The following is an 11,563-nucleotide window of genomic DNA, read 5'->3' as shown; positions in this document are numbered from 1 at the left end:
CAGATTCTGTATAGGGAGGAGGAAAGGTATCTAAATCTCAATAATTTTGCTCTCAAGAGAGCCTAGGGCTCCTATTCTATCAAATTAATACTTCTTCCTATAATAAGTTTTGGGAAGATGTTACCCTTTCCAAAAACAAAAAATTCGTCTCTCCAAAATAAGGGGAACCCACCTGCCTTGGGTCACCGTCTGTAAGGGGATTGATGGAGAGGTTGTTGCCAGAGCAGGTCATCTCTGCCCAGGAGACTTGCAGATCTTGTACTAGCAAACCTTCCAATTAAAAAAAAAAGTTCAAAATTTCACTCCACCACGGTTAAATGGAGTTTTGTTTTGTATTATAAAAGTAAAGGGAAAAAACCTATCTACCTCAAATAGTTACTGTGACAACTCCATGCCATTATACAAGAAGGATCCAGAACAGTGCTCACCAGAGGCATAAATCACATCTTAGACCCTCTTTTAAGAGTGCAACAACAAAGATACCTCATTTAATATATTTAATAATCTGGTCTTTAACAAACAACCCCCCTTGCCAATCCTTGCCCCTTTGATATTATCAGATAAAATGACAGAGAGATAAATTCCATTCCATCCCCAATACTACTCAGTGAGTGTGCTTATTCCTCTGAAGAAGAGTATGCTTCCCTTGAAAAACAGAGTGGCTCTGATTTGTTACTGTCTTAATAAAAACACCTACAAAATTAAATTTCTTAAATCTTGATGAACAAAGAATGTTACACAGATAACTTCAAAGACCAGCCCAATCACTTCTTGTTAGGTACAAAAGCTAAGGCCCAGAGCGGTTAAGAGATTTGTACAAAATCTTATTTAGTTCATGGCGGAACTGAGACTGAGAAAGAACCCAGCCATAGGGCAACAGCAGTGTGACCCTTCTTGCTTCTAAATGTGTGTGCTGGTTTCAGTCCTCATTTCCCTGGTCCAGCCAGAGAGAGAGCTACATAAGGAAAAGGTTGCCCATGGCAGGCACAGAAAGCCATTGGCCTGTGATGAAAAGGGGAGTGGTGCACAGGAGCTTCCTGAAATGTCCCCTTTATGCCACATCATGGACATGAGTATCAGTGATCCTTCCTGTACTCTGGATCTCACATCTTGCCACCACAGAGGATACTGAAGCCATGGCACATGGGGTGGCCCCAGGCTTCATCACCCTTTCTTTCACGGAGCTCCAGCAGAAGCTCTAGACAAAGTGGCTGAACTTTGTGTGTGACAGATCAGAAATGACAGGGAATGTTCACGCACCAATGGGGCTGCCCACCACTACAGGCTGGATGTCATCCTAAGAAAAGACTAACCAGCTTCACCACAATGGGAGCTCCTGGGGGCATGCACTTCCACTCTCACATTGACCAAAATGTACAGGCTGTCCAGCCAGAATCATACAATTACTATTCTGCTCAGCAGTAGAAGGGACAATGGGGAACATCTCACTGGTCAAATTACACAAGAGGAAGAACTGTTTTCACAGGACATTCCACGTTGGGGGGCTTCGGGGAGCACGCAAGGCAAAATTAAAATAAGAAAGGTTACAGAGGTGACTGAGACTATGGAGGAGGTGGAGGCCTGCCCTCGTTCCTCTGACTTGAAGAGTAAATGGATAAACTTCAGGCAGCTTTTACTACTCACATCCCTGCCAACGAACAGATGGAATCTCTCATGGCCAAGTTCTCATACATTTCCTGTTCCCATTCAGCATCGGGACGCTGGGTTTGCCAAACAGCAATAAACTGCAAATAGTGAGGTGAGTGTCTAGAATCCAAAGCTATAGCTCCTGCCTCCCTTTCAGGGAGGAACGCACTCACTCTACATCAGGTAAACTTCCACAAGAGGCAGCAGGTACATGGGTCCAGGCGTGTAAACTGAAGGTAACCAGTGTCCATGAAAAATACAGTAGTCCCCCCTTATCCATGGGGAATACGTTCCAAGGCCCTCCAGTAGATGCCTGAAACCCCAGATAGTGCCAAACCTTATAAGTACTGTTTTCTCCTATACATAATACCTATGATGAAGTTTGATTTCTAAATTAGGCACTGTAAGAGATTAAAAATAGTAACTAATAACAAAATAGGACGATTATAACAATATACTGTAATAAAAGCTATGTGAATGTGGTCTCTCTCTCTCAAAATATCTTATCGTACTGTACTTACCCTTCTTTTAATGTGAGATGATAGAAAGTCTGAAGTTGACAATATTCAGCTTTTCACTTTAAGGCAACACTTTACAGCTTCTCTCTTGGCATGTCCCAATTAATTGCCAGCATCGTCACTCCTGCACTCTGGAGACATTAGTAATTAAAATGAGGGTGACACCCCTACAGTCCAAGCGCCTGCAGTGTGGAGATGCTGGGAAAAGGGATGAGTCACAGCCTCAGTGGGATGGAGCAGGGCTCGCGAGAGTTCCTCATGCTACTCAAAACAGCACTCACTTAAAAACTTAATGAAATGTTTATTTCTGGATTTTCCAGTTAATGTTTTCGGACTGCAGCTGACCAAGGGTAACTTAAACCATGGAAAGCAAAACTACAGATAAGGGAGGACTACTGCATTTACCTTTTTTGTATAAAAAATATAGAGGTGCCCTTTAAGGGTAATTCATATCTATTATTTCACAGGGATCATAATGAGTACTGCAGCACTTCTTATCCTAAAGGACAGTCAACAGAGTAGCTATTATATTCAAAGATTAAGGCAACCTAGAAAAGAAACCTCAAGAACTCTGTAGTCTATTATCATTCTGATACTTTTTGAAATTAGTCCTTGAATACTAGTCCCCAAAAGTCTTGAGCTGAAAAGTTTTGATTCCTATCGACCAGCCACCTTAGTGCCTGGGCTTCTTTCTTGGACTGTTCGAAGCTGGGTATCCACATCTCTCGCAAGGAGCTCCAACGTGGAGCCACAGGAGAGAAAGCAAACACTGTAGGTTCCGGGCAACTCAGGTGGGTGACTTCTGCCTTCCATCTTTTGGGTGGTAAGCCCTGTATTGAGAGAAGAGGGAAAAAGAATTAAAAACATGTGCTAAGGAAGACAAGCCCCACGTTCCTGCCTCGCAGTCACAGAATCCAGCACATACTTTACTTAAAGCAAATATTTCACTCCATAGAGTCTCGGTAGTTATACAGCTGAATAGTTGAAGGAGAAAGAAAATATCTAACAGTTATTGAGAATATTCTGTGCACTAGACACCTTTCTAAGCACTTTACACAGATTGTCTCATATAATTTTCATGGGAAACAAATTAACTACACACTATTACCCTATTTTACAGAGGTGAGAACTCAGGCTCCAAAAAGTTACATAAATGTATACCTCAGATTGAACTTAGTTCTCTCCAGATTCTAAAGCTGCTCCCTCCCTCTTGTTACCTTTTTAGTGATTTATATATGTCCTTTTTTCTTATATCCCACTGCCACTACCATCCTCCCCAAACATCTTTAGTGCATTTAGTACAGTTCTTTGTAATTAAATGTCTTTTATTTTTTTCATTGTGATTTCTGGGCATTTATTTTTAATTTACTTATGTGTTATCATATGTCTCATTCTGATTGTTACTTTCTCACCAAGTATTGTTTTTACATGTATTCATGTTGCCACATGTACATCTAATCCTTGCTTTTAATGTATTTCCACTGCACTCAACTGCCCATACACCAAGATGTTTGCACAAAACAATAACACCTGACATTTGCATAAGACCTCGCAGCTTTCAAAATGCTTTTAAAAAGACCTATAGCACAATGAGCTTGGTCCAAGCTCTTGGTTATTTCCATGGCCTCATAACTAGTCTTCCTGACTCCACCCTTGATCCAAGGCAAGCTAAACTCAGCAGCTATTTTCCATTGCAAGACAAAGTCAAAGTCATTACAATGGCCTACAAGACCCTTGCAAAATTTGGCCCTCTGATGATTTTCTAAGAGAGTGAAGAACGAAAGGAAAAAAGGAAAGAAATGAGAAAGATCAAAAGAGGTAAGACAGACAAACTCCAACAAATTGAATACACACATTTAATTTCATTCCCTCCTCAAAACCATTAAAATGATAATAAAAGAGTTATTCTAAGAAATTACTAACCTATAAGACCTAGGAGAATGGAAGAGGGCAGAAAAGTAACAAAATGTCAGGGAATAGAAGGCAGATAGAAAAATAGTAAATCACTTAACATATTTTTAAAAATGAAATATAAGGCAGCAGCAGGATGAGCTGAAATTGGTCTATTTTACACTGTAGAGCCCGAAAGGCTCAGGAGGCACCAGATTCTCCTGGAAGTGGGGGAGAAGGCAATAAAATAAGAAGAGTTCATAGAAAGCCTGCTTCCGAAGCAGCCGGATACTCAGATTCCTTCCACTTCTCATCATGACCAGGTGTCTTCCTCTCCCTTTACCTGACAAAAGACTACAGGTTTATTCCCTGGAGAAATAAAACAGATGACCTTTGACCTGGAGAACGTGAGGCTGAGTTGAGGGCAGTGGTGTGGTACTATAAACACAAGGATTCAGTGAGCATAAGAATATCAGATATTGGGACCCTCCAATAATGCTGATAGCCAGGCCTCACAATGGCAGGAAAATGAATAGTCCTTCTCTGGGGAATGTGACATATCTAGGACATAACTCCAATATTCTCTAAGGAAACCACCTAGTCAAATCACCCTACAATGAAGCTCACAGCCCAAATGCCCTACTAGTACTCACAGCTGCCAATCAAACCACACTAACATGAGCAGGTTGCCAAGATTACAGGTCATCCAAGGGAAGTTACCAAAGTGAAAGAGAGATAAGGTATGAAGAAAATTTTAGAAAACTTCAAAAAAGAGAGAGAGATGAAAGAAGATCAATGAAAAAAGAATCAGGTACCAGCAAAGGAAATATTAAAAGAACCAAAAGAAATGACATCTTAAAACCATGTCCAGCTTGAAGCAGCTAGAGGAGCTTGAGACCTTCACCCATTGTCCTTTATAAGATTATAAAGGGTCTTAAGTCTGAGAGGGAGGGATTGTTATTTTTTATTGTTAAAATAATTAACTTTTTTTCTTAAAGAAGAATATATGAAAGGGTGAAGCGGGAGAGCTCGTATGTATGACCCATGGGCATGGACTTGGGGGGGGGGAATTGCTGGGGGAGGTGGGGTGCTGGGCGGAGGGGAGCAAAGGGGGAAAAATTGGAACTATTGTAACAATATAATCAATAAAATATACCTAAAAAATTAGATATATAATAGCATAAGTGAAAGAATTAATAGAGGGGTTGAAAGACAAAGTTGAGATACAGTCCATAAATTGGAAGAAAAAAGATAAAGAAATGGGTAAAAGCATTTGAATATTGGACAACCTGATTGGTTATTTAACATTAGAGGACTAGTCTTAGAGGCCCAATAGACAAATATTAAGAATTACAAAGAAGAGAGTGGAACAACAACCAAAAAAATCCAAGAAAAGTAACTTTTAAAGTTATGAATTTTCCCCAAATTGAAGGACTTAAGTTTCAGATAGAAACTTAGGGCCCACTGAGAGCTCAAGACGACACCAATAGTCTCTTGCCAAAGTAGATTTTTATGAAATTTCAGAATAGAAGGAAGAAGGGAGGGATTCCACAGCCTCCCTGAGAGGAAAAATCCAATTCTTAGGATAGTTTTGGATTTCTTGACAGTAACACTGGAAGACAAAAAGCAATGGTGAGATTCAGTGAAGGTTAACATTAGTGAGTAAAACTTTAAGAAGGAAAAGAATATTTGCAGAGCCTCAAAATATGCCCCCAAATATCATTAATTATTGTGGTAGTTTTAATATATGTTCACAAATTATTTGATATTCCTCCTTCCAGGAGGTAAAGCTTAGTTCCCTTCCCCTCCCTTTGAGTGTGGGCTGGATTCAGTGACTCACTTAGTAGGAACAGAAAATTAGTAACCTCACAGCGGAAAAACCTGTCAGATACCACCTTAACCAAGGGACCGAAGTTAACATCATCAGTAATGTCATGTCGATATTATGCATCTCCTGATATGTGTGAGGAGAAGGACCCTTTCTCCTCTGTGGTATTATTTCCCCAAATCCAAAACCCAAGTCTTAACATGAGAAAACATCACACAAATCCTATGTAGAGACCAGCACTCTCTTCAAAAGTGTCAAAGTGATTAAAAATAAGGAAAGAATGAGCAACCGTCACAGACTGGAGGAGACTAAGGAGATGCAATGACTGACTACAACCTGGTATCCTGGAATTAATGCTGGAACATACAAAGGATATTAGTGGAAAAGCTGGTGAAATACAATTGAAGTCTGTAGTTCAGTTAATAGTAATGTATCAATATTAATGTTGCTAATGTGCCATGATTATGAAAATGTGTACATTAGGAGAAGCCAGGTGAAGGGGACACAGAAACTGTACTATACGTGTAACTCTTTTGTAAATCTAAGATCATTTCAAATTGAAAGTTTTTTTTAAGACAATAAAAAATGCTTTCAAAATTCCTAGAAAAAGTGACATCCATTTCAGTAGTTTACACTCAGCTAAACTATTGCTTAGACATTAGAGTAGAATGAAGACATTTCTGATATCCCCCATGTACTCCTTCTCAGGAAGCTTCATTGAGGTATGATCAATGAAAACAAGAGAGCAAACCAAGAAAAAGGGAGAAAAACATACAAGAAACAGAGGTTTCAACACAAGAGCAAAAGACGAAAAAGGCAACTCCCGAAAAGCCAGGGGAGGGAGATCTCAGGCCAATGCTCCACACTAAATGTAGAAGGCAGCCAGTACATGTGGGAGTAGGTCAGAATGCTCTGCAAGGGATGACAGCTTGAAATGAATTGGATGACTGGTATATATGAACATCTTCAAAGGAGATTTAAACAATCAACAAGAATTAAATTAGTGATAAGTCCATAGAAAAATAATCAAGCAAGAAGATAATTATTAACCAGAGGGAAACAAAAAGCTATACAGGCAAGGGAAACAAATCGTAGTATAAAACAAGATGCATCTCTGAATAACACTTAGTCATAATCGCATACACATTGAATATTAAAAAATAGTGTATAAGCATGGTAGTTAGAAACATTGAGTAAATACCAAAATAATTAGCTAACTATGCTTCTGGGGAGGGGAAAAAGCAGAAAGCCAAAGACTACTTTTTTTATAGTTTTTTTTTTATTATTTAGGTATAGTTGTATACAATATTAGTTTCAGATGTACAGTATAATAATTCAACATTCATATGCCTTACAGTGTGATCACCACACTAATCTAGTAACCATCCAGTCTTTTGAAAAAGAACAAAGTTGGAAGACTGACACTATTTCATTTCAAGACTTTTTATAAAGCTACAGTACTCAAACACCGATGTATTGACCAATTCAGAAATTGATCCATATATGTATTGGACAACTGATACTTGAAAAAGAAGCCAATGTAATTTAATCGGAAAAGAGTGATCTTTCCAACAAATGGTATGGATACAATTGGATATTCAAGTAACATCAAAATACATTATAAAAATTAACTCCAAGTAGATTATAGACTTAGATGTAAAAGTTAAAACTACAAAACTTCAGGAAGAAAACAGAAGCAAATCTAAGTGACCTTGGGTTAGACAAAGACTTTTAAACAGGTCATAAGAAACATAAACTATAAAAGAAAAAATTGATGAACTGGATTCATCAAAATAAAAACTTTACATTTCAAAAGACACTTAAAAATAAAAAGAAAATATTGACTGTAAACTCTAATTTAAAAATAAAATTAAAAAGAAGGAAATCCATAGTCTGGAAAAAAACTTTTGTTAATTACAAAATTGACAAATGACTTGTATGCAAAATAAATAAAGAATTCTTACAACTCAAGGTTAACAAGACAACTCAGTTTTCAAAAAATGAGCAAAAGATTTAAAGAGACATTTCACCAATGAAGATATTGATGACAAATAAACCATTAAAAGATACTCAACATCATTAGTTATTCAGAAATATAAATTAAACCACCATGAAATACCCCTATCCACCCATAAAAAACTGACCACACCAATTGTTAATGAATGAAACTATCACACAATGCTGGTGGGAATGTAAGCTAGAACAACTTTGGAAAACAGTTTAGCAGTTTCTCAAAATGTTAAACATACATCTACCATATGATCCAGCCATTCCACTCCTAGGTATTTACAGAAGAGAAATGAAAGCATATGTCCTTACAGAGACTTATGTATAAATGTTCATAGCAGCTTTATTTGTAACAGCAAAAAACTGGAACCAACTCAAACATCCATCAACAGGTGAATGGATAAGCAAATTTGGGTATGTCCAAACTTCTGAATAAAAAGAAATGGATTACTAATATGGGTATTAATGTTGTGAATGAATGTCAATATTATCATGCAGAGAGAAGCCAGACACAAAAGGTACACATTACATGATTTCATTTATATAAACTTCTCGAAAACTGCCTAAGCTTTGTCAAAATAGACAAAAAGCAGATGGGTGCCCGAGGAAAGGGGTGGAGAGAGACATGAAGAAACTTTTGAGGGATGACAGAAATATTTGTTCGTCATCTCATTTGTGGTGATAATTTCCCAGGTGTATGCATATGTCATAACTAATCAAGCTGTACCCTTTAAATATATGCAGTTTATTGTACATCAATTAACCTCAATAAATCTTTTTTTTTAAGTTTTCCCTAATTCCATACAGTTATATTTCTCATGATTGCATGCTGTCTCTCCTATTTTAGCCTCTTTCGGGACAGGAGCATTTATCAATAAATTTTCTTTAACTAAAATTTACTCATGGGTGGCCTCTTCAATACTGGAAGACTTTCTCCTGCATAAATACAACAAGTCACACCAAGAATAAGCCTATCGCTGTCTCTGTAGTCATGCCCTGTGTAATCCTCTCCCCTTGAGTGTGGGTGTCGCTGGTCACTTGCTTCTAACAGCATATGGCAAAGGTGAGAGGGTGTCTGTAATTATGGGTATATGATTACATATTTAAGATAGTAGTGCTGGTCTTGCTGTAATCTCAGTCCCTGGCTGCCTTTGTAGTAAGAAGCCATATTGGGGGAGCCCACATGACAAGAAACCTGGTGGCCTCTACAAGCTGCGGGCAGCCTCCAGCCTACAACTAGCCTGAAACTGAAGCCCCCGATCCTACAACCTCAAGAAATTGAGTTTACCAACAGGTGTGAGTTTAGAAGCAGACCTGTTGCCAGTGGAGCCTCCAGATGAAAACCCAGCCCCTCTGACACTTTGACTGCAACCTTCTAGGTCACCCAGCTAAGCTGTGACCAGAATCCTGACCCACAGAAACTGTGATATAACAAGTATATGTTGTTTCAAGCCACTACGTTTGTGATACTATTGTTTACACAGCAAGAGATAACAACACTGGGTTTGTATGTGTATAAGAGGGAAAGTAGGGGAAAAGCAGAATAGACAAAGGGGAAATGCATTTGATATTCTAAGATTTTCTACATCCAAGTACAATGATTTATTTGAAGTACTATCAACTGCATGATAAAAGAAATTATCACAGAAGAAATCAAATTATTTTTTTCAGCTTTTCTTTGGCTGAAAGAAAAAGTAAAGAACTTATATTTAAGTAGCTTACTTTAAGGCATGTCTTGTAAAAGCTGTAACAAGTCTAAAATAAATGCGAATGAAAGCAACTGGTCTAATTCCCTTTAATTTAGCTTCATGGTAAGTTTTGTTTTGCTTTCCAATAATGAGCACATTAGCAATAGAGAACTGTAACAAGTTCATTGAAATGCAAGCAAAGCCTTGTAAATCAGCTTCACAGACCACCACACTGAGAAGAATGAGGGCAATGAAGGAGAGCCCATTCTGTGCATGTTTCTTCAAAGACTGGGAAGAGAAGGACATTCAACCACACCACCTTCGAGCACTCTGGAAATCACAGTTAGCTGTTTCTGTTGGAAATGCAGAAATGTAGGTACTCTCCTATGGCTTTTGAAAAGCTGTTAACCAATGTTGCTATACCCTCTTTTCCAGTAATTATTCCAAAAGGGCTTCAGTGAGGTGCTGAAACGGCCCAGGTTTGTGTGGTTCTTTCAGTTTTCTGGGAATATAATTTCCAAACCTGGAAAGGACTGTGAAATATAGAGCAGGCAAATCATCAGCATCAGAAGTTGTTTCTGCCTTGGCATATTTTGAGAATAAATAATTCGCACAACATGGGCAATTAATATGGTCTCTACTTCCTCATGTGTTTTTGCAGTAGTATGTGCATTTTGTTTTTTGCTGTGTTGTGGTCCTATAAATAAGGTCATAAAGGAAGTCATTGGAAATCAGGATGCATTCTCTGAGAAGAATGATGTAATATGAAGTGTTCCATTTGCTGCACAAGCTGCTCAGTTTAAAATAAATGATTTTATCAGTAAAAATTTGTTGTATAAAATCAGATAAAATAATTTAGAATTTTATAATAATTAAAATTAGGAAAATAATGTTCCAAATACTTTAAATTTATCTAAATATACAAATATTTAGTATATAAAAACCTTATGTAGTATATACTACAATACATAAAAATAATTCCACGCAGTTTAGATTTATGCTTGATCTGAAATTAATGTTAGTCAAAATAAACATTCAAATATTTAACAAAAATGGTCTGCCTTTGGAGAATTTATACAACACATTATGTGTACATGGGAAGCAGGCAAAGGAACTGATGGGCGACAGCCAAGTGCTATGGTGGGGCCTCTCGTTTTTAAAAAGAGCTCTAGACTTCTGGTCAAGATGGCAGCATAGGTAACACAGCTCGTCTCCTCACACAACCACATCAAAAATACAACTAAACTAAGCCCTGGCTGCTGTGGCTCAGTGGATTGAGTGTCGGCCTGTGAGCCCAGTGTCTCTGGTTCGATTCCCAGCTAGGGCACATGACTAGGTTGCACATCAGGTCCCCAGCTGGGGGCGCAAGTGAGAGGCAACCACACAGAGATGTTTCTCTCCCTCTCTTTCTCCTTTCCCCTCTCTCTAAAAATAAAATAAGTGAACAAACAAACAAATAAATTATTTTAAAAAAAATACAACTAAACTATAGATCACTCGGAACTGTTAGAAATCAAAATAAACAGAAGTCTGACAACTACAGAAGTAAAGAAACCACATCCATCCAGACAGGTAGGGGAGGCGGAGACATGGAGATGGGGAGATGCAGAATGCGCTGGTCCCACATCCACATATGATGGACGAAAATCAGAAGAGATGTCTCGGGAGCGAGGGATCCCAGCCCCACACCAGGCCCCCCAGCCCAGGGTTCCAGTGCCAGGAGATAAGTCCCCATAACTTCTGGCTGTAAAAACCAGCAAGGATTGAGTCAGTGGAAGAAACTGCTAGATTCCCAAGCAGTTCCTCCTAAAGAACCCACCCATGAACTTACTCAGACTCACTCCCTTGGAGTTCCTGCACCAGGGTAGCAGCTTGAAAGGCACCAGTGGTATACAGGGAGGAACTGAAGTGGCTGATATCAGAGGAAGAGCTGGGAGACAGCTTCCTCTGAGACAGAACTGCACACAGAGACCATTGTTCCTTTC

General features: G+C 38.6%; 1 protein-coding gene across 3 annotated transcripts in view; it reads right to left on the bottom strand.

The window, feature by feature from the left end:
* Positions 1–2,451: 2,451 nt before the first annotated feature.
* Positions 2,452–11,563, bottom strand: part of POFUT3 (protein O-fucosyltransferase 3) — a 64,313-nt gene continuing 55,201 nt past the window's right edge. For all 3 annotated transcript variants that reach the window (XM_090258500.1, XM_090258502.1, XM_090258503.1), the window contains one exon: positions 2,452–2,995. In XM_090258500.1, coding sequence (XP_090114626.1) covers positions 2,771–2,995 — 225 coding nt within the window. In that variant the 3' untranslated portion in view covers positions 2,452–2,770. The remainder of the gene's footprint in view (positions 2,996–11,563) is intronic.

The sequence above is a fragment of the Furipterus horrens genome, unplaced genomic scaffold, assembly GCF_987537825.1.
Source record: "Furipterus horrens unplaced genomic scaffold, mFurHor1.1.pri manual_scaffold_12, whole genome shotgun sequence".
Lineage (NCBI taxonomy): Eukaryota > Metazoa > Chordata > Mammalia > Chiroptera > Furipteridae > Furipterus > Furipterus horrens.
The sequence above is the reverse complement of the archived record's forward strand: the minus strand, read 5'-3'. Positions and strand labels throughout refer to the sequence as shown.